The following is a 24,465-nucleotide window of genomic DNA, read 5'->3' as shown; positions in this document are numbered from 1 at the left end:
TTAGAGACGACCCACCCTGACTTTCATGCTGACACGGGTTCTGAGAAACATTTGTGCAGCAGAGATAAAGTGCAATAGTTGAACACAGGAGAACTAGTATTGCCTCGTCACGTTCGGTTTAGGATACAAAAACACTTTTGTAAAAATTACTTTAACATTGTTTAATGTTATATTTAAGTATGTTTACGTTTTGTCACTTTTTAAACACCTGTATCTCCGTAATCTTAACCAAGAGCTCTGTTAAACCTAAATAACCATAACAGCATTAATCATATTTTAGTTGCAGCTTTCATATAAAAAAATTAACAAATAAGTTGTCAATTAACATTTTTCTGACACATTCAGTATTTTTTTTAATCGATTTTGCAGATGAATTCAATAAAAACTTCATGTTGATAAAAACATTATCAGAGTTCAATTAAGTTTATGGCAAAGCGTATATGGCGTTAATTAGTAAAAGTAGAATGACAGTGTTTTGGAGTTTATTAAGAACTACAAAAGTCAGGACATCTCAGCCTGCTGCTTTGTTTGGACTATTCTTGTAATAATCTGTCTTTTCAATGCTCTATCTTGATGCTTTATTCAGCATAAAAATCGTGAATGTGAGCATTATTATTTAAAACTTGTTCTTTATTTATGCAGAGGTTACATGAAAAACTCTCATGCTCACCAAAACTCCCTCTCTGAACTCAGCACATCTATGATCCTTCACTGATGTTTCAAAAAATCTCATGAGACGGCAGATTTGAGATGACAGTTCAAAGATTTCAGCAGGTTTCTTACATTTTGAAGCAGCTTGTTTGGTTTAGTAAGGACTTTAATCATGGAACAGGGTTTTTAGGTTTTCTTTAATCCCCACAGAGAATAAAAGACACAGAGGACATGTTGGTAAAAATAAGAATACTCACAGTATATCTTATTTTAGTTAATATGTAGACAGCAAATGACAGAATAATACATATGACTACTTTTTCTTGTCTTTAACAAAATGTACATTTCAATAACCTGCAATACTCCATGCAGCATTTGGATGTTATTTTACCACCGGTAAAAAGGAGTGTGTTCGTGAAAACAACCTTCATAATAACAACCTCAGTGTTATTTTACATTCTATGTAACTCAGTCACACACCCAAAGTTACACATTTCACAAGGACACTTGACCAGAAAATTGAAAAAGAAATGCAAACACTAATTGTAAAACGTGCACACGGGGAAATATAAAAGAAATTGAATTTTTATTGTAAGAAAGCACTTGAGGCATTTGGGAAAAAGCAACAAGTAGAACAGTCAGGAGGGAAAATGGTAGAAACTGAAGAGGTGAGACAATGAAATCCAAACTCTCAACTCGGAAACAGACAGCAATTATCTCGACACATTACAGCAAGAAACAGCCTCAAATAATGAGAGCATTTTAAACGGTGAGCAATAATGAAATTCACATTTTTCCACCGCAGACCCTCAGACCGAGACGTTTTAATCAGGTTTTTTTTTTTTTAAACCAGCTCTCTTTTAAGTGAAAGGACCTTCTATTTGATTTTCAACTTCGCATTATACCAGCGAACAATTGGAGCTCATTCCACGGCCACTTATGCTGCGGAGCAGCTGAAGATAAGCAGTGGTTTTTCTTGTAATTTTGCTACCATTTGCATATATACAGCGAGGTACAAAGAAATGGGTCATGCTTCAGGTATGAGAGGATGAATGAAACAGTTTCCAAACAAGCTTCAGTGCTTCACAGCAAAATTAAAGTGATTGAAAATAAGTTCAAGCTGGGGAGACAAAACAAAGGGAACAGAATCAGAAATGAACAAGAATGTAGGGCAAGCATTGCAGGAATAACATTTTGGGAAAAATTTATTTGTGTTTTTGTGGAGAGTTAGCTTGACAAAGACTGGAACCGAGGTACCATCTAGTCTGTCTTACTGGTTCATATGTGGTGTTATATCTGCTTTGTTTAACCAGGACAAAACCCTAAAAGTAAAAAGTGCAATTGACTATTTTCATGGGAAATATTTGAGGGAAATAATCTGGATTTGCAGTTCTGTTCCAGAAATAAGAAAACCTCATTCGAAATTCCATCGACATTCGAGTTACAATTGTAAGAACGAGGGATCCAGCCTCAAGTACTTCTTTAATGGAAAAGGATTTCCCATGAACCCTACATGTACACAGCAAAAGCTAAACTTCAGTAAAGTAAACTCAAGGCAGAAAGGCAGATTTAAGAAATGCTAAATGAGGGATTGCATTGAGTTACACAAGCTAGCAGACCAGAAGCTAGCAGACCAGAGGCTAACAGACCAGAAGCTAGAAAGCCAGAGGCTAGCAGGCCAGAGGTTAGCAGACCAGAAGCTAGCAGGACAGAGGCTAGCAGGCCAGAGGCTAGCAGGCCAGAAGCTAGCAGGCCAGAGGCTAGCAGGCCAGAAGCTAGCCGGCCAGAGGCTAGCCGACCAGAGGCTAGCCCTTCCTGACTCAACTCAGAGCCAAGAAGAGGTCCAGCACATAACCACCTGGGAAATGTTCTTACAGACGTTAGACAAACGAGATACATCAAGTTAAATACAGAACTGTAGAGGTGTCGGGGAATTTAGTTAATTTTCGACAGGCTAGCTTTCCTCTTGTTTCCAGTCTTTGCGCTAAGCTAAGCTATCCAGCTGCAGGCTGTAGCTTAATATTTCCTGTACACACTTGAGAGCGGTATCATCTAACTCCCGGCAAGACAGTCAATAATAAAAAACATTTGCAGAACTATCAAACAATTTATTTAAAGTTAAAACCGATTTTATCAAAGACATTATTGAATACAAATTACAATTCTTCCATTGTGTTCCGGCTGAGAAAATTGGAGTGTTTGTTGACCAGAAAATAACCCAGAACAAAGCCCGAAGAAGCATGAAACGTTGGCAACACACGAGCTGCGGCAGAAAGAAAATGCTGCACAAAAACCACTGCATCGACAAAAAAAATTAAAGCAACCATTAAAAAAAAAGCAACAAGACAAGGATGTGCGTAAACAATTGAAATCAAACGATGCACCATAAAACACGTACAAATCATGAGACAACGAAACAGGATATCAAATCTTACCTGGGTGTGACCCATATTACAATTGATGGTGGATATGCTGTACAGCAGGTGGAGCGCTGCCACGTGACTGCACAACCACAGGCCGAGTGGTAATGTATAAAAGAGGTACGTTAGTCATGTAACATGCATGGCGTACTGTATGAATTCAATATCGTGGGCTGTGTCGCCACAGGGGCACAAAGAAGTGTAATTTCAAACTTTTCCCCAAGGCCCAGATCTTATACCCGGGCTTGCTGAACAGGAGAAATAATACAGTAAGAAATATTTTTGCTTCACATACATTGTGAGGTGGATACTTTAATCGCTGGTGCTCGCAGTGCTGGGATACTGCACACTGTCCCAGAGGAAATCTGATCCATGACCCCACCTGTGTTACGGTCATACACTGAGCTCCACCGGGTGGAATTTAAAATAGGGCGGTTTTACATTTTGCTGACGCTCCTGTCGAGCAAGGCGGACTTGACAATGCATCTTGAGCTGTAGGTCATTCTTTGTAGGTTCTCGGGTGCCTTACTCTGTCTGGAAAACAGAGACAGATCAGATCTTATTGTCCCGTTCCCTCGAGCCAAACGTGTCGCCAACACAGGAGAACCCAGGGGTTTGGTTATTTGCAGGTCAACATTCGTCTAGACATCTGGGTGAAGACCTTTTTCTTTTTTTTCTTTTACCTTTTCTGAAGCTTTCAACCGAATCACACAATCTACATTAGGGGAAGGGGTTTGCTCAGTTGTCATGGAGATGGATCCGTTGGCATCCAAGCTCAGTGGCTGCTATAATTTCACACACGATGCAACGATAACAACAAAGAGTCATTATGTTGTTATTTGTACTTTACAGTTGCATGATTACAAATCCTTCCTACCTGGCGGAGGGGTTCCGAAAAAAGACTCCTGGGAAAGTTTGTGCAGTAAAAACTTTCATAGATATGTCACATGATTGATTCAATTAAAAAACACACATATTAGTTCATGTAAAGTCAGACCTGGGTTGCATTTCTATAGCCAGAATCTTTTAAGTCGGAAGGTCATGAGTCTCCCCAAAACACACTCTCCTAATTCTGGCCAAAAATACATATAGTACATTAGCCTTTAAATGAACTATTCAGTTATACTTTCTGTAAATCTTCCTTCCTAGCATGAACATCTAAATCCTAAAGCCCAAAAGTACTCAAATCCAAACAGACTTTGTCTAAAAATACCGCAATTGGGCGATGAAATCCTCACCACACTGCATCTGCGACAGCAATAGCCATGCCAAGACATCCGAAAACCTGCCAGTTTCAACCTTCATGTCTTTTGACCTGTAAATCACCAAATCCCAAAGCCCAAAATAGAGTGCCTCTGTGTGATAGCAAACGGCGCTCTGCAGCAGGAGTGAGATTGTGAAGCTCGGCTGCAGTATATTATAGTCGTCAGGGACCCTGTGCATCAAGTCGCCTAAATTAGAAGTCTTTGAATCCTTCCAGTCCTCCCCCCTGGGCAGCAGCTCTGACCGGGACACTAATCACAGCCTCGAGGCGGGAGAGGAGTCACGGTCACAGAGCGTCTCGGCCCTCCACCGGGCTTCGCCAGCCTACACACACCTCAGCACTTCACTGATTATTATTCACTGTCCTGGAACAGATGCGTTCAAATGTAATGACCTGAACCAGGAGACACGCACGCTCCGTTTGAAGACAAATGGCAAGATGTGTTCACACAGTGATACTGTACACAAAGAGGCACAACGCTGGATGAGAATATGAGCGAGCGAGAAAAGAGAGCATCTTCCTCTGTCTCTCTACAATGAACTGCGGAGTATATTGCAGGCACAAAATGATAATAGAATACAATTAACTTCAAATGGTTTCACTGCACACATAAATCTCTCCCTCTGCGGGGTCACAAATGATTTAACTCCTTCCGTAAGTTTCTAATTGCACATAGCTCCATGTGCTGTGAGGCCCACATTGTCAATGGCACACTGTTCAACTCTGCTCTGCAGAATGAATCTGTGAAATCAAGCCAAAACATGTCTCTTGAGTTCAATTTCACAGCATTATATAGGAAAAAAAATAATCTTTGAGTTGTGTGAGTTTGCCCACAACACAACAAACTGGCTGATTTACATCCACAACTCTGGTTGACCTTTGAGTTTGACTGAAAGCTGATTTGGACTTTTTGAAATGTTTGTCCGAAGCTTTTTTTAGACGGCGCAGAGTAAATTGAAACCTGCCCCTAATAATCCCTCCGTCAGAGCTGAAGGCCTGAATAAGATACTTGTTATAGATTAATTACAGCCTGACAGAAGGAGACGGACACGCAGAGGAAACAGAGTAGGCGAGCTTGTCAGGCGTCCATGGCAACGTGACTCGTCTCTGCGGCAGCTGAGCTCTTCTCCAGCTACAGTCCTGAAAAACATTGAAAATTCGGTCTTTGCAACGTGCAGCCACAGAGGTCACGGAAAGTTCACGGAAGGTTGTTACTTCTTCCAGTTGTTTTCTCCTCTTTCTTAATGTTAGTCTTCGAGCCATCCTTTGCTAAACTCACAGAGCAGCGAATGGATCGATTAGTCAGTTAAGAGCAGCGGGCAAGCGCGCCCGCTGCACTCAAATTCATGAGAAAAAATATTATCGAAAAAAAAAACAAACAGGAGATATGTTTTTGCCGTGTCGGTTGGTTCGAATCTCAACTGAAAAGTCTTTCTGATTTTGTGGCCTGAAAAAACAAACAAGAGCTTCTACTCGCCGAGAAGCCTGCAACCAACCAAAGTGAACGTTTGTGCGCATCAGGGAACACGCTTTCTGTCAATGTAGAGATCCAGCCGGTGCCCAGATGACGACGGTGACGATGATGATAGCGATGTCGACGGTGTAGCGTTTCCATGTCGGTTCAGCCAGGGTCATGACAGCTGCCACGGTGGGTTGAAGAACTTGATGGCGTGAGTTTTGGCCCACTTGGCGAACACAGACTTCTCCGTGATGAAGCGGTGCCCCCCGTAGGGGGCGCTCTCATGGAGCAGATACTCTGCACATTCGTCCCGGCTGCCCGCCTCGTAGTAGTGATAGGGGACCTTCCTGTAACCCTCCGTCCTTCACAGGAGAGAGGGGGAGAGAGAGAGAGGGGGGAGGGATATTAAAAACCTTTTCAGTTATGAATTATTACAACTGTGACCTATGTTCCCCCAAACATTTAATCCTGACACTTTGGACAGGTACATTTATACACTGTTTTAAAGGCCTATATGTAGGCTTCTGTTACGGGGGGGAGGAGCCAACTTGTCATCTTTTTACTACGGTTGTACTTTTTCCAACATGAAACTCTTTTTTGTTAATCACATGTTAATCACATGAGGTTTGTGTTGTATAGATAAAGTGGTATATGCTGCATTTCATATATATATATATATATATATATATATATCTATATATATATATATAGGGATTGTTAAGTATCAGGCATGACGTCACACAGGAAAGTCTTGCATTTAATGTAACTTGATAGTGAGATGAGATGCGACAGGATCGATCTGATTCAGCTTAGCAAGTGATGGTCGATCAATGCCATTTAATCAGAGCGTCCCAATGAAGGTTAAAAGTAGTTATATCTTCATGTCATTGACGATTCAATCGCTCTATTGTTACAAATGTCTGCTGTCCAAATCAATTATTCCAAGCAGGCTGCACACTAAATTGGTCCGTAAAGATTTGATTTTCCACATATGAAGAATGTTGTCATGTGAAAAAGTTTAATATCTAATATGGCTCATATGATTTTTGCATTTATTTGTCATATACATATTTATCAATGTTTGATAATGAATAATACATTTAATCATATCACCTCCCCCGAGTTAAAGGTTTGATTATAGTATTTTTTTATGGGTGCTGTAATGTAACACAGATCTTCGTCACCAGGCTTCATTTTCAAGCGCATCAATTATTAGAATTTATATTTTCCGTGTAGGTTGTACTATTACATACAACAAAAATACATATTACTTTTAAAAGTATAGTGTTTTAACAGGATTTGTCTTGTGACGCCAAATTGGGGGCCAAAGCCTTTTCAGGAATATGAACCATTACACAAACAAAACTACAAGTGCGGCCATTCGTACCTGCATTTCGTGATGATTGGCTCTGTTTACAGTTTGCATCGTCAAACCATGAACAAGAATGAGGAATCAATGAAGACAGGGGCAGCAGAATAGATTCATTGAGCACTCTGCAGCTGGTATCTAATAGCAAGTGATGGCTTTATGAGAAAATGACTTGTGAAACAATTTCTTTGGGAGAATGAACACAGACTGAAGAGAAACAGCCATCACCACAGCGAGAAAGCAACTATGGCCGTCTGCCAGCGAACAGAAATACACAACCCAATCTCCGGCTCTCTCCTCTCTGTGTCACACGGGGATGTGCACCAGCGTTAACAAATAAATTCAATTTCACCCTCTCTGCAGCACCTGTTGAAGCTCCTTTACCACAAATCTGCTGAGGTCAATTCTGACTAGACCTTTAAACATTGACTCGCACAACTTCACTGCTTCTCTTTGTTGCCGGCCGCCGACCAAACTTGTGTCACACTAAATTGTCCTCTCAGAAACTTAGGGAAGGATCTTCCTGTCTCACGCAGGAAAGGAAAGGAAACAAGTGGGCGACAGACAGGGAAGGAACCTTTTACCTGCCTCACTGAATGATAAAATCCTCGGCGCTGGTTGAATTATCGCTGCTCTCTGCCATGTGTCGGGGGCTGTTTATATTTCAACTCCCACTGTGCGCGGGGAACAGAGAGAGGATAAAAGGCAGGATTTTCACTGTGTATTAGGTAAAAGTGTGTGACCCGGGGGATAAAAAGAGCTCAGGTTGAGCTGAGTGGAGGGGGAGGCGTAGGGAGAGAGCGCTCGAGTCAATCGAGGCTTTAGACGACTTGAGGCCGAGCAGCCATGCCTGCCGCAACAGCATCTTGTTTGTCATCCCTCCAATGTCCTCACAGCCAGACAGCAATCACTCACCCAAGAGTCTGAGAACAACGACAGGCCGATATACAAATAAAACTTGAAGCAGGGGAGGGATTGGGTGCGGCAGCCCGGCCGCCCGCAGCAGCAGCAGAGACTCTGCAGTCTGCTGGGTATTCTCAGCAGGAGAACATAATGGTATTCACGGCACAGAGAACCCAATATGGATTTCAGCATAGAAATTCAGCCATTAAATCCAAACTGAGGAATTGGAAATGTATTCCAACAGGGCAGTCCGTGATTATGAGAGGCTGCGATTGGCCAGCGCTGCTGTGAATGTCAATCTAGTTTCAAAGTTTTTGTTAGGAGCATGTGCATTTGTCATCCGAGTGCGGAGGGTGATCGTCGGTGCCTTACTTGCAGTAGGTGTCATTTATCATGCCGTAGATATGGATCTCTTTGCACATGTCCATGGCGAGGATGAGCGTGAACCAGCCGGTGCTGAGGTAGGAGCCGGACTGGATCCTGCAAACATACAAAGTCAGCCCTTTTAGTCAAACGCTCATTTGCAAAAGATTTCCATCGGCCATTTTCATCCGGATTTGCATGAAAATGAAAACATCTCAGGCGCTTCCAGGACTCCATTTCTTTGACTTTTGTACCTACCCGTTGACCTTGTGTGCATGTAATTCAGCTGATGTTAGAATAACAATGATTCCAGCAGCAGTTTGTATTGTAAATTAAGCATCAGCTATTAAAAATGAAAATGAAAACGCATCTGCAGCACAGCCCTCAGCGTGTAACCATATGTCTGGTCCACTGAAGTAATGTCTCTTATTGACTATTGTGTTCGTCAATAGTTCAAGAGGTTGTAAAATTCCCACTTCAGTATATATTTGTGAAAAGGGGTGAGAAAAGAAGCGCACTTTATTGGTTTGTTGAACAGCTCATCACAACAGCAGCCCACACGTCGCCCCCCCCCTGTGAATGATGCAGGAACCCCGGAGGCCAATCAATAAAAACATGCATAATCCTTTCATCAGCATCAAGCTAGTGTTGTTATGACCTCTCGAAGCTTTGATCATTTTCAAGCACCCAACACACTGTAGAGACGCATCCTCACTCGAGGTTTTGTCACAACCAGACTAGTAAGTGGGTCATAAAGATTGCACCTGCATGGCAGGTGGCACTGCATTCCCACAGGACCCCCCCGGCTTTCAGCAGAAGAATACTACAAGAAGCAGGAGAGCTCGTATAAATTAGACAGAGCGCGCAGCGGGATACTGATCATGATGAGGAGGGAAATAGCTTCATCACCACAGTGTGATACAGCATAGATGTTATGGAGCATAATGGTGATATTAATTAGAATAACAATGTCTAACGTCTTTAGGCACCTTTGAAAACAGAGTTTACAAAGTGATTTTGGCAGACAAAGAAAAGCAATATAACTGCTGAAAGCCAAACAGGAAGTAAGTAAGCAAATGATGATGAAGGATAACGGTAAGAGATAAACACAATAATAAAAAACAACTTTAATTAAAGAACAGAAAACGCATTTTAATAATTGACAGCTACCTGGAGAATAAATAAAGCATTATTTAAAAATAATCACAAATTCACAAATAAATTAGGTCAAACGAAAAGTGATTCATGAAGAAAATATAAATCCATAAATGTATAATTTGAAAAACAGATACAGTGGATAGAGCAAAGTGCTGCTCAGAAACAGCAAACTAAAGAATGAGCTAAAACTGAATGAACTGGCATGAATCCTAAAAATGCACGGATATGTGGAACGGCAAACCCTGGAAGCCGCGACGCATCCTGTCAGCGTTACCAGCAGTAACCTGCGCTTTCTTCTTCAGGTTCCTCTGACAGCTCCAGCGCTCGCTGCCCACCGAGGCTGCTCCAGGATCAGCCCCCGCGGACCGCATTCAACACAAACTTCCCAAGATTTTTGATCCCTCAAATGTCTACTTGTTCAGCCTTCAGCGTATGTGTCTCACCGGCTGTGATCAGGTCAACTACATAACAAACGAATTATTTTCCGTTGTAGAAATTATTCAATGGAAAATTGGGCTGATGACGGCCCCTTAAATAATGAAGGTCGGGGAACAATACAAACGATTGAAACTCATCCTGAGAAGGACATGAATCGTTTGTACAAACAATTATGGAAATCTGTCTGACGCCATCGAGGAAGAGTCAGGGGTCGTTTTTTGAGCCATGAATATGGAACAAAATATGGAAATCCATCCCATGGTTGCTGAGGTATTTCAGCCTGGACCAAAGTAGGGGCTCAACTGGCAAGCATGGCTAAAGAGAAAAGATGAAAGGAAAGTCTTGAAAAAAATAAAGTCATTTAGTGCAACAGTACAAATTGTCTGCTGTCCTATCCTGTCAATCATGTCCTGACATCCCAGACTTGTTTTGTACCTCTCAGCTTGAGAACCACTGCCCTAAGTAATCTCCCTGTGCAGGAAAGCAGGAGGACGCTTCAGGCAGTAGCTGATTGACTTATGGCCATGAACCATTATCGCAGCTAAACAGGTTATTGTACTGGAGTAAATTTCCATTCACTGAACCTTGTGAATCAGAAGTCTCCAAGTCTCCTGCTGGCAAATTAAATCACAAAGCAAAAGACTGGGACCGTGACGTTGATAAAAAAAAAAAATGTAAAAAAAGCCTGCATAAAGCTTTCCAACAGCTTGCAACCAGCTCATTAAAAATATGTAATTTCCATTTCCAGTTATGTGGAAAATATTGTTGTGAATCCGAAATAATCAACTGTAAAACTCCCTTCTCTCATATTGTTGTGCTGTGAAAGCAGCTGGCATACAAATGATGGAGGTGTGAGTGATTTAAATAAAGGTTAATTCCACAAACAATTCACGTCATATTCCAGCCTGCTGTTCTACATATCACCGAGAAACAGCTCATCGACGATTCTCCTCACGTCCGTCACTTATAGCACCTTGATGGAGAAGACACATCATTTCCTTGCCTCTTTTCAAATTGCTGCTAGTTTTTCAAATTATATACAGAAAATGAATTATGATTACAATCAATTATGAGCATAAACCTTATTAAAACAGGAAAGGCGATGGTGGCGGTGGAGGATGAGATGGCCGGGGATAATAAAAACCAAAGATTTGTATTACAGAGCGGTGTATAAAACCTATTGAAGAGAAAACATTTTAGATTTACATATTTTGATTTGCTTTTGATTTGTATTTATGGATCTATGAAACACATTATTTCCTTAATATTAAAACATGGTCCCAAGATTGGTAAACATGAAGACAGACATATACACAAACCCAAACCCGAAAAGGCCATCAAAATGGATAAGAGATCATGTTTTATTTTCAGTTCAACACTTGTGGTGACATTTCTTAAAAGTTAGAATAAGCAGAACATAGTCTAGACATTTCATTCATCACAAGGGCACATTGGCATGCAGTGACCTCCATAAATATATTTCAGAGTTGTTACATCATTAAATGCACAAGCGTCAAATTGTATCACAGGAGAAACAATGACACACAGTCGATTCCATATTTTTACATTTCTGCTTCTGGTTGCTGTCGGGGAACACTGAGCAGGTTGAGGCTGCGGCGTCTCGTTCAAGGACAGTTTGACATGGCGGCGCTGAGAGACAAGCGTGTTGTGGTGACGTTTCTGTTCATAGACTTCTTCAGCCACATGACCAGCGTGCTTAACGCTGCTGCTGTTTTCTAAGTCGCCCATCTTTGCGGCTCAGTTACGATGGCTTTGGTGTTTCCACGAGATCAGTCAATAGCGTGAACGATGCTCTTCATGTCTGAGCCCTCGGTGCTCAAGTTCGTGAAGTGTGAGTTTCTGTAGGTGGAGCTCTTATCGTCATCAGTTCAGCTACAGGACCGAAGACAGGATTTTTGAAAACATGAGTCCAAGTGGCCCCTGGTTCATTCAATGAAGATCATTGTGACCAGGTCATAAGAAACTGTTAAGAAACTACCATCCACCATGGAACTAACCACTTGTTGTGTAAATTCCACATACGTCTGAACATCAAACTCCATGGTGTCTGGGTTCATGACATCATCCGTAGTTCCTCGACAGCGTCTGAGTGACGGCCGCCACCAACGCTACTTCAGCTGTAGACCAGCAGCAGTTTGATTCAGCAACGGCGGCGGTGATGACGGGCGGGGCTTCTCAAATTCCCGCCGCGTTTGGCGTAAACGCGGCATAAGTTCAGCTTCACGGAGCTGCGCGGTTGAAGATGCGTCGGCTTGTTCTGCAATTTGTTGTTTCTTGGCTTAAAAATAGAAATCCAATGACCTTAAAAGGACCCTTAAAAACTTGAAATGATTAACTGCCATTTACAAATCATAAACCGCACCGCTAGAAGTAAAACTTCTATCCTTAGTCGCTAAAGCCCTGCTTTACTATAAAAGGAGAAGGAGACAGGAATAGGATATAATGGCAGACTCCAAACACTCGAATGCAGCACTATCTGTTCAAACCACACCAAAGCCAGCGAGAATAAATCACAGGAACGAGCTTGACTACTGTAAAGTGCATCTTTAAATGCACAATGTAATTGACTTTTAATTTCGTCGGCCCAACAAACTGTGTCACACACGCTGACAACTCGGCTGTAAGAAGATGCAAAAAATAAAATAAAAATAAAAATAAAATGTAATTAGTCGTGATATAGGAGTGAAGGAGCACAGCAGGGAAATGGCACATCATCAGTGAGGCAGCGCTCGGCAGCTCTCAGCTGTCAAAGGTGTCAACACATCACTATTACCTGCATTATTCATTAGCCATTTGCCACTCCTGCAGCAGACACAAATGCAGGCACACACGCATACGTTCGCGCGCACGCAAACACACACACACACCACATCACTAGTTGTGTGCTGAATGTCCTGGAGCGAAAAAAAAAAGCTTGGGTGGAATAAATAAAGAGGGATATGCTGACCTGATAATTAAAATTTCAAAGCAAATGTGTGGAAGTGGAGACGCAGAGACACCGACTGGTAGACTTCAAAGTCTTTAGCAGACATTGTGTTTACCTATGACAATCATAATGGCACAACTTTGCAGAGAGGATGCTGTTATTGTGAGGCCAATTTGAAAGAAAGATAAGGCGCTGTGTGAAGCTGCTCTGGCAGGCGAAAAATGACATCCAGAGCCGGAGGACAGAGAGAATGAATTGGCTTGTTTTGTTGAAAGCAGAAAAACACAGCCTTTTACTCTAACAACAAACAAAAAGCTTCATGAGGTCAGGCTTGACACTGCCTAGCTTTTTACTAAATCGCCCTTTAGTCCCCACTGCTACGGCTTTCGTGAAAAATGGAACGTAATGAATTGTATGTGGGCACGAACGGAGCTGAACAAATATGAGAAAATACATAAAAAGCTCTGCGAAATCTCTTTTTTTTTCCCCCTCTCTATCTCTAACACGAACCTGAGTCAAGTGAGGCAGGAGTGATTGTGACTGACATGCGAGGACGCTGCAGCACTGTCAGCACGAGGAAATGAAGGGTGTTTGAGAAATTAAGTCGGTCACTCTGAGCAGGGTCTAAGTAAATAATCCCTGAAGTCTGACTGAGCTGGAGCTTTTTGTGCCTTACCTGCCGACCGCCAGAGGCTAAGGAGCTGCCAGGGATCAGCGAGACTTCTCTACCTCCGACTCTGTTCAATAACTCGCACTTGACATTCACAGCAGGAAAGCTGTCCATGTGTGCCAGAAAAATCCAAAGTGACGACCGGTTTAGTCGAACTGTGCTTTATGTGTGCCTCCGCAGCTGCGCAAATATGATACGACAGCTGTCAAAAACACTTAATGCAACTCAACTATTTTGTGGGAAGTTGATCCTTACTTTGGAAGGAGATCACTTTGACTGTTGGAAAAAACTGATGATCAACAACACGTCAGACGAAAGTTTGTATTATACAATATTAGACGAATGCAACTATTCACATAACGAGACACCCGGTGTGTTTGTAGGAGCACCTGGTTGCAGAAGAGAGTGCTCAGAATTGAATGTTAATCAAGCAATTCAAAGTAAACTGGACACTCAAGACTATGGATTTGGTATTTAAAAGTTTGGGAAATTGAAGAGTCTTAGATGAAAAGATCCATACGCTCGTATATTTACTCTAAATTATGAAGCTGCTGCCAGCAGCTGGTCAGCTAAGTTTACCACAAGGACCGGCTCAGTCTCACGGCAACAAAGATTGCATCCCTGCATCTGTAAAGTTCAAGTTGATTTTGTTCCTCCTGTCCGGACGTCATGGTCATCTCTGTGTGCACGCCATTTTATTTATTCGAGCTTAATTTAAAAAAAGGGACATTTGCTGATTTTCAGGTTCATACTTGTATTTTGGGTTTACTACTAGAACAAGAACAAAAAACATGACATATCTCATATTGTCAGTCTGAGTACACCTGTATTCACTCGCGGGTCCTTTTTAGTGCCTGTCTCTTTAAGACGCAAAAAACACCGTGGAATACATCATCTCTTTTCCAGTAGGGAAGTGGCAAAAATGCCGGTGTACGATAGGGGTATATCACATGTAAATGATGTGGTCACATGTTCAAATCAAATCAATCATGTTTTTACCTCATGTACAATGCATTTCACTATTTTAGTATCTGATTCTATCGGACTGCAAAGTCAGATTACTTAAAGAGACGGATCAGTGCAGTGTCGTACGAGGTGAATGTGTGCTTTGGCGTGGAGAGGCCCTCCCATACATCCTTCCTTTATCAAGTCGCTTCAGACACAATCTGTAGAGAGCATTTCATCAGACTCGACCGGGTCTTCCTCCCTTGCTAGTGGAGGAGTGTGGGCATTATACAAGCCTTCTATCTCCCTCTTATAATCTCCTTTTCTCTCTCATATCCTTCTTCAAACAAATTGCCACTCGAGCCAAGCTCCAGTCGTATGTTGTTGAGATTTTACAAATGTACCATCTCGCCGTAGCCGGTAAACACAATGGTATTCTGGAGAAGGGGCCACTTCACCAGACGCTCGGTTTTAAAACTGATCCAATCTCCAGATACATGAGCTGCAGACTTGCCTCCCTTTCTCTTCCCAGATATGTTATTTTCCTCTCCCGGCAAGAATTGCCCGATGCAAATGGCTGTGCGTTATGAAGTGATTACTTCATACAACAACAGGCCGCGAGACAAGCCGTTGTGTTTCCCGTGGGCAAGTTGTGTGGAGAGTAACAACACACTGTGTCTTCCTGTGTCTCTGAAGCCACGGAGGAGCCTCTGAGATGACACAGTGGCAACATCCAGAGCAGAGCCACGGGGTGAAAACAGGGCTTTTTTTGTGACATTTTTCTTTTTTTTACACAGACCAGAGAGCACAGCAATTTATTTTAATGATGAGAATGAGCGTTGCTGCCGTGGAGGCTTGCTGAGGCGGTTCTTAATTCTGCCGGCAGGCAAAATGACGCGTCGAGGTGACCTCCACAACCTGCATTATGAAAAAGACTACTTGCTTTCTTTACGTCTAGTTTTGTTTACGTTTGTATTGGCGTGCAACGCTAATGCGCTAATGCTAAACAGGAAGGGGGCGTTAACCCTCAAAGAAAAGACACTGATGCGGAGAAGCCCCCCCCCCCCCTCCCCTCTTTTGTTTAGATGAAGGTTGGTCAGAAAGAAGCTCGCTTGAAGATGTTTCTTGTCTTTTTTTCTCTCCAATGACTCTGTTCACTTGATACTATGAAAAAAAACACACGCTATATTGTTTTTACTAAATGAGTACATGACTTTTTTGTCATCCAATTTGGTTGTCATGAAATTTGGTTCTCACATCCTTGATGATTTATTGAAACAACCTACTACGTCCACTTCTTATATGCAGTCCGTGCAACAGAGTCTTGAAATGAAAATGGAGAAAACGTGGCATATCTCAGAGGACTCTGCGCAGCTTCGCCAGTTGCATCAGTGTGTGGCCGCCCAGGAACGGCATCGCCATGGGCCACTAGCGCCTGTCGAGGAACTGCTGTGAGGACCATCAGGGGGCCTCCTCCATCTCTGCAGGACATCTACTACCGCAGAGTCCACAGAGGAGCACGCGGCTTCATCAAACAAGTACACACGTTTTTCACACTTATGCTTTCTGACAGGAGGTACAAGAAATGATAAATTCAGGACTTCTGGGCCGTTATCCTCAGTCCCTCGACTCGGCTCAGGCATTCACTTACCATCTGCGTGGAATTTTGCAAATTATTTTCTCTTTTTTTTTTCCTGTGTATTTTACATTGTGCTCATTATTCATTTCCTTGTATTAGATTTCACATAACTTGCATTTCCATGTAAACAGTATCGGGAGAATTTCACTGGACTGGTCACTATTAATGGTGCATATGACAATAAATGTTTTGACTATCTCGGCCAAAAAACTAATCCTTTTCTAAATCAGTTTTTTATTTTAAAAAAAAATAAACAAATACAATTAAATAAAAACTGAACATAATGAAAATTGTAGAAATAAACTGCAAATGTATTGGACTTGGCCTGCACAATTAACTAGGGAAGATTTTCATTTTCAGATATGGTCATGCATCTCTACATTTATCAAAACTTGCTCTCATGGTTATGTATTCAGCAGAGAACATGTTATGTCTGCGTACGAGCTCTTATCTTCCCTTTTCCCTTCTGGGTTTGTTTGGAATCCATTTTGATATATTTTAGGAGTTGGATTTCTAAAGAACAAATACATAGCATGGCAGTTGTACAGTTTTCTTTCTTTTATTTAGTTGAGCACTTATCTTTTCACTTTGTTTTAAACATTTAGCTGAACATAGCAGGTTTGCTGTTGGTGTGGAGGATCTGGTGCCCAGTTTAGCCTCTAGTGAAATAACCTGTACAAGGCATTAAACGACAGAAAAGCAGATCACACACCATACTTACTAACTCCACTGGTAGTTTTGTTGGATGAAGAGCAGAAAATCTAAACCTGAAGGACTCTTTAACTGAACAACATGCTATTTATAGAGAGAACAACAAGTGCAATCAATGTACCAATCAACAAAAGTGTGAGTCCTTGAACTAATTCAATCAGACAAAATGAAGAAAGAAGAAAATCAAGAAGAAAATGAAGCCCCCGCTGTTTGTGAAATAAATGATATTTTTAGACAATTAAATACAAAGTTCCTCTCACATTGTCTTTTTACAAACTGTATCTCATTATCTGTCTCAAGGTAAAACAAGTCTGGTGTTTATATATATATATATGGAATATTTAAAGAATCTGTTTTTTGCCGATACAGAGTTTTTTTTCTCAAAACTATACTTGATGGCAAGGTTCAAGTAATGATCAAGAAGCAGCCGCCACAGTGAGCTGTTGGATGAAAAGCTGCAGGTGACAGGCTGCACGTCTCCAACTTCTCAGTGAAGTCACAAACTAACTTTCACGTTTGCAGGTTTGCAGACTCATCAAACTGCAGTTCCTCACAGAAGGATGGAAAAAGGGCATGAAAAAGGTAAAACAGTGATGAATGAACAGTTTAAAGTGAGATTTTGTGCAGCCCAGGATGGATGTTAGCACCTCTGGTCAATCCGCTCCACCAGATGTTTTACAGCTTTGCAAACCTGCGGTTTGAATTTCTGTCAAAGTTGTTTCTTTGTCCAGAAGGTTTTGACGGGCTTGGAGCATTTCTTTGGGGTGGTTCAGTATCTGGACAAAAATGTAAATATTTTTATGAAAAATTAGAAAAATGACTCCCTTTCTTTCAGTATTGTTAAATTCTCTCTATACAAAAAAACACCAAAGACGGTTGGTTCAATTGCTACAATTGTTTTCTCCTCAGTAAAGTAACAATTTATCTTCTTGAGGATTAGTGCTTCGTGCTGCAGAACTTCAGGGTCTGATTATATCGGATTTTATTCCCTGAGGGATCTCTTAGATTCTGGATCAATAATCTCACATTTTCTAATTCAATGGCACCTATGTAAAAAAAAAAAAAAAAAATACTGTTTACTCTCAATCTCAGCTGCTGTGTGATTCACCTCTATCCACAATTTCTCTCTCCGACTCTTTCATCTTCCGTCCTTCTCTTCCTCGTCCTCTCTGTTTACTGGTACCCATCTCTCTGCTCTGACCCTCTGTTTCCTGGCTCCCCGTCTCCTCCGAGTTAATGGCCTTGTTGTCCTCCTGAAGCATCTGTCAATATGAGCAGAGTGAGAAGACGAAGGACAAAGGGGCTGGTAAAAAGGGACAGAAAGGCTCTGAACTCCCAGCAGAGAGCCAACAGTCGTCACACTGCTGTGACATTTTGCACAAAGGATTTTGCAAAGTGAAGTAGTCACTGAATAGCTAATCCTGGGTACAGAGAGCTTTCTGCCATCAGAGTCAAGCTGTGCTCCATTTCAGTGGTGATGGAGACCGGGAGGGACAGGACTGAGGACTCTGTGCCAACAAAAATTAGAATACCACAGTCGAGTAGAATTGTATTCTTAACCTTTTCCGAAGTGTCCCAAAAAAAAAGAGTCAGAGCTGCTGCTGCTGCTGCTGATGTTACATTGTATTCATCGACACTGTCATCACTACTCAGCCTTTTGTAATGTGAGATCTCACTTAGCTTGCGGAGAACAATGTCTGCCTGTTTAAATGATAATCAATCTTTATCTTTTTAGCGAGGCGGTATCTGACTGATATTTCAGGTTCACTGCAAGATCACCAAAAAAATGGGTGTGCATCAGTGAAACATGCCTCTTTAACTCAAAAGGAAATACTGCAAAAGTGAAACGTGTCACAGGCCTAATGGTTGCGGTATTGAGTTGAGCCAAAGTCCTGATTCTGGTATGTTTTTTTTTGTTCTTTTTTCAAAGTTTGTCTGGTGTTTCTGATACAATAACCTGCCTGCCACCTTCTGAGAGCACGTCATTGATGTTTGCATTATTTAATCCAGTTCATTTCTGTGTTGACTTAACAGGATGTTGGCAGGATGGGTACGTCGCTCATTTCTGGCTGCTGATGCCAAGAAAGAACAACCCCATCCATACAAAAATAAGTGAAACTATAAGTGAATACTTAATCTGATTATAAAGCCAATTTAGCTGACCCGCACTGGCTTTTGTCCAAGTCCACCAACGCTCACCTGTGACTTGACTTCTTTTGATTTTGTACCTACATTTATGAGCTACTTTACAGTGTATATCCATTACTTTTGCTTAGTCTGGATGTAATTCAGTTTCAATATTATATATACTGAAATGAGGGAGCTTGAATAATTATATAGTAATCAAATGTGATATCATGATTGTAATCCTGTCATATGTATAAAAAAAATACATGTAAAGCAAAATAGTTTTTATAAAAGAGGACTGCTTCTGACATGATGATGGTCATAACGACATAACTGACTTCCTTCATAATTAATTTAAGGATTTTCTTGTCTCGTTAGACTTTAGTGCTGCATTCGACACCATTGACCATGACATCCTATTACAGAGACGCGACCAGTCGGTTAAAGGTACGCCACTAAGCTGGTTTAAGTCCTATACATCAGAGCAATCTTAGTTTTTTTTACATGTAAACGATGAAGCCTCAATGACCACGTTAGTCGTGGAGTTCCACAAGGTTCTGTGCTTGGACCAATTTTATTCACCTTATAAGCCTCTTAAATCTCTCCAGTTGCTTCAGAATGCTGCAGCTCGTGTACTAACAAAACCAAAAAAAATAGGCCGCATTACTTCTGCATTAGCTGCTCTCCACTGGCTTCCTGTAAAACCCACATCTTTCATAAGCTTCTACGTCCTTTATATCCAGGACCAAGTGTCTGTTTGTTTACTCAAATAACGATGCTTTGATTCATTCATGTTAATCTGATTCTATAAATACCACGGTGGAGAGAAGAGATAATAAGATGATACAGTAAGACATCCACGCCTTGATATAGTCCTGTAAATTGTTAAATTTATGAGGACGGAGAAGGTGGAGAGCGGCTGCTTCTCATTTCTTGACGCGTTCTCCCCTGCAGAGTCTCTGTGCTGTTAGCATGATCCCGGATGCTGCGTTCACTGACACTCTGCATGTGGAGAGCACCCATCACCCTAACTTGCTTTACAGTCGTAACATTTGACCCCTGTCGCGTAGAAAAAAAAACCACCAAAAAAACACCCAAATGACCAACCGGATGGTTCTGCGTCCCGCTGGCATCCTCACAGCGATCCCTGCCCTCTCCTGACATGCACGGCGCTCACGACGAGCAGTTTCCACTGATCTCCTGGCAACCGGCACTTTAATAATTCTCTCAGTGCAGGAGATGGCGTCTGATGCTTGTATGCCCACCACCACCCCGGCAGTTTTCGCTCATTAATTTCACAGTAGCCCAGTGAGTCTGAGGCAAAGACTTTTTTAGGCGAAGGAGAACTTGTTTGAACTGTCTGCTTTACAACAAACGGTTCTTCCTCTATGCCCCCTGGTCAAAATCCCTATATGGTAATGTCTTACCTGCCTCTCAGATTGCATTGTTATAATTCATAAATCACAGCCTATCAGTGTTAGATTAAATTATTTCCAGTGCTGCATATAGCTTTGATAATAAATCAAAATTAACATTGGTATCCCGGAAACAGTCAGCTGCCAGGTGCCATTACCCTTGATGAAAAGATTACATTCAAAATTCTTAAAAGAATGAGACAAAATAAAAAAATAGTACATTCCTAAATTGTCTATAGCTCCAGAGTGTAAGATGATATTTCTACAATAGTGGGAAAAACATGTATTTTGAAATATCATTTCCATTCATTCCTTTAATTGAGTTTTCACTCAAATGCCACGAAAGTGATTCAAAGTCAAAAGTGGCCCGCCCGCGCTGAGAGTTAATTCCAGACAATTACCACCCATATCGCTGCTGTCTCGGTCACCCTGCTGCTCAAACATCAAAGCACATTTTACACCCGTTTCGACTGAAACAACGCTGCAGATATTTCAAACTGATTATACAACCTCGTGTCTCATTTTAAAAGACAAAGACAGATTAGTCAACTAGAACTGCCACACACCCAAAGAATATCTTCTGTTACATTTTAAGGCCTTTAGCAGGCGCACTAATCCTCAGCGATGTACAATGAATGAATTGGTGAATTCCTACTTGTGTTCTTGTATTTTTAGTGAGGAATAGAATGTAGTCAATACTGTGGATCATGTCAGTATTAACTGCCCTGAGAAAGCCTCCTAATTCAGACCAACACAGGACACTTTGGGCTACTGTTCTTTCAGGCAGGAGCACCACCCACGTGAAAAAGTGAAGAAAGTGAAGTAAAGAAGTGAGCTAAAAGACAACATTAACATGCTCACAATGATAATGCTAAAAGGCTGATGTTTAGCAGGTATAGTGTTCATCATGTTCACTCTTCTAATTTAGCTTGTTAGCAAGGTGACATTTGCTAATTAGGACTAACCCCATTGTTAATATGAGGCTACGTAATAAAAAATATTCATCTGCTGATTATGCCGTTAAATTAAAAGTGAAGGGATCACATTACAATTAATCCTCTGGGGCACGTGAATGTTTGCAACCTAATTTCATGATAACTGATACAATTGTGGATATTTTACCAACTTCATAAACAACTTAACAACTGCAGACCCATCTCTAAACTCCCGTGTCTCTCCAAAGCCCTTGAAAATGTTTCGCTCATGTTAATACGACAATCATTACAGAAAAATTGAATAAGGTGTCTGTGCCTTCGACAGCACAACAGACAAATATGTTTGATTGTTTTGACATTCATATTAATAATTGCCCCTGTGATACTGATGCGTTCTCTTCTCCCCATGACTTTAATGTATTTGTTCTGTTTGTACAGCACTTTCTAGCTCTGTTTTGAAATAGTGCTGTCTAAATAAAGTCATTTTTAATAGTATTAGAAATGTCAACCTCATGTCAATCTCATTCTCCGCTTGATGAAAAGCCTTCAGCTCACAAAAGTCATTTGAACTCATCCTCAAGGGAACATGAATGCAACAAAACATTTGCGATAGACCGCCATCAAGGCTAAAAAACAAAGACCATTCCAGGTTTCCTGCAGCTGTGGGATAAAGAGAGCCTTGACTGTACCCTCTGATATCTAAAGTAAAGTAAATATAATCTGCTTGGATATTTCCGCCCCGAGAACAAAATGAACATAATTAGAAGGAATCATAAGTTGAGCAAAGTACCAAGGCTCGCAGCAACCAAACAACCTCTGTATGCAGCAAACATCATGGATGCAAGCTCCCACATGGAGGACTCGTGGGCTGGTAATGTGCGTATGTGCTGCGGTGTCATGGAAACAGACCTCCTGTCAACCAACCACCTTCCCACAATCCACCTGTCAACAACAACCTCATTTAAAAAGGAAAAGATGGATTTTAAAAAGTCTCTTTTGCTGCACCAATATGAAGTACCTCATACTGGTTAGTTATCGACATGATTTGGTTTGTCATTTTTGAATTTCTTGGACTTTAAAGATCAATAACAACATTGATGTTCCTGCTCGTATGGCTTTAATAATAAATGAATATGTGTCCGAGTCAATGTGAATCTCCCGTAGGCCTACTGGGTGTACTATTGTTGTAATGTCTGCTCTTACCTTTTCATAATAAAGTGGCTTAAAAAAACAGCAAAACTGTATTTGAGCAAAATTATGCATTTATTTGTCTGATCACCTCAGAGCCCAAAAAATACATCCCTCGTTCATTTTAAGTGTAGGTTGCATCATCTGCAACCCCCCCGACCCCCAAAAGAACAAATGACCCAATTATTCATCAAATAGGCAGTTTTATTCTTTAACTATTTGCCAGTGCACCACTGAACCATGTGCTCTTGGTATAAGGGTTGGCGGCAGCAAAACAATAAAATAAACTTGCCTTAAATTTAGACAATTGCTGATGAATCGATTGCCCGTGAAATAACAATGTTGATAGCTAATGAATCGCTAATTAAAATCAGTAATTTCTTCAGCAAAGTCTAAATGTCGAGAGGGCCGCTAGTCATGCTTGCGGCCCTCGGAGGCTTTGCTGAGACACTGTGGTGCTACGAGCTAAATGCTAACGACAAGATGCTACCGATGATAGTTCAGCATCTTAGTTTTCATGTAAGCATGGTAACATTGCTAATTATTGTCTATGAATATCACACATTGTGGATCCCCTCGGGCTTTAGGAAAAGCTCATGGTCACGCTTCACTAGTTTCTTACTAAAAGATTAATTCCAAGAAAATAAAAAAAACATTGTTAGCTGCAGCCCCAATTCAGGCCTGAAGACAAACTGCTGTACTGTACATGCCAGCTGATGATGTTTTCACTCCAGAACGGTCAAATGTAGTTATTCATGGAACAATTTTCTGCAATTCACAGAACAATATCTTATTAAAAAGGAAACAGAGACTTCATGGTTTATAAACCTATTAGCTTCACATTCACTGACAAAAAGCCTCCGGTAAAAGAATCCCATCATTATCCAAGACCCGCATCAAGAATTTAACACACTTCACAGGAGCAAACAGCAGTTATTTTGTTAAAAGAGAGGAGTCTGATTTATCTTTTATTCTCAGTGAGTATAAAGTGTCTTGGAAATTTATGCAGGTTGAGAGGTTTTTCTTAACTAATTTCAGTCAGCAACATAAGAAACAGGCTTTTCAACAAAATAACTCAAAGTGAATCCAAGCGTCAACAACACTGTCTCGGAGCACGAGAGTCATAAACCATTTATGAAGATGCATTTGGCAGAAATACAAGTGGTGGAAGGTCAGAAGAGGTGAGCGGCAGTTGGAATTGGTTTTGGTAAGAGAGTTTTACGACTTAAAAAAAAAAAAAAAGAGAACACTCCGAGTTAAATGGAAGACTGTGAAAGCTCTGCAGCCGATCCAACATGTTAATGGGATGCAGGTCCAGGACCAGGGGAGTAAAACCGAGGATTAGCAAACAGATGAGGACCAACTTAAGAGATTTCTCCAGGGACACAGATCAAGACAAAGACCTAAGATCCAGAATTACACACAGAACTACTGATTATCATTGATCTTAAGCTCAATAATCAATTAATCTCACTTGTCCTGTTGAATAATTTAGAGCCGGCTTCTCTCTCACCTGAGAGAGCTTCACAATAGGGAGTAATCCAAAGCAAAAGTCCAATAAGCACGGTACTGTTAAGCTCTCCCTGAGTGTTCAGGCTGATCTTAAGCCACACCGGGTCCCCTCGCTTACCGTAAAGAAGATTTACGGCTGCTCACAAAAGAGATGCGTTACGACCTTAATATTCAAAAGCCTCTCGCTCCGACAATGCGGCACCACTCCTGTGTTTTTACAGGAGGTGTACAGCAACACGCTGCCGTGGTTTTACATTTCCATGTTCATCGCACCACATTATGAGGACGGTGAAGAATGCTGCACACAAATCAGAAATGTGAACGGTGTAACAGATGGAATAATGAAGTGAT

At 41.3% G+C, this 24,465-nt stretch overlaps 1 protein-coding gene across 1 annotated transcript in view; it reads right to left on the bottom strand.

The window, feature by feature from the left end:
- Positions 1-709: 709 nt before the first annotated feature.
- st6galnac3 (ST6 (alpha-N-acetyl-neuraminyl-2,3-beta-galactosyl-1,3)-N-acetylgalactosaminide alpha-2,6-sialyltransferase 3) overlaps positions 710-24,465 on the bottom strand; it is a 65,201-nt gene continuing 41,445 nt past the window's right edge. The window contains exons 4-5 of the mRNA XM_068570240.1: positions 8,439-8,546; positions 710-6,156 (exon numbers count right to left, since the gene is read on the bottom strand). Of these exons, the coding sequence (XP_068426341.1) occupies positions 5,967-6,156; positions 8,439-8,546 (298 nt within the window). The 3' untranslated portion in view covers positions 710-5,966. The remainder of the gene's footprint in view (positions 6,157-8,438; positions 8,547-24,465) is intronic.

This window comes from Clinocottus analis, unplaced genomic scaffold, assembly GCF_023055335.1.
Source record: "Clinocottus analis isolate CAN_PGR_092001 unplaced genomic scaffold, fCliAna1.0.p SCAF_11, whole genome shotgun sequence".
NCBI lineage: Eukaryota > Metazoa > Chordata > Actinopteri > Perciformes > Cottidae > Clinocottus > Clinocottus analis.
Note: the sequence above shows the minus strand (reverse complement) of the source record. Positions and strands in the feature narration are given on the sequence as shown.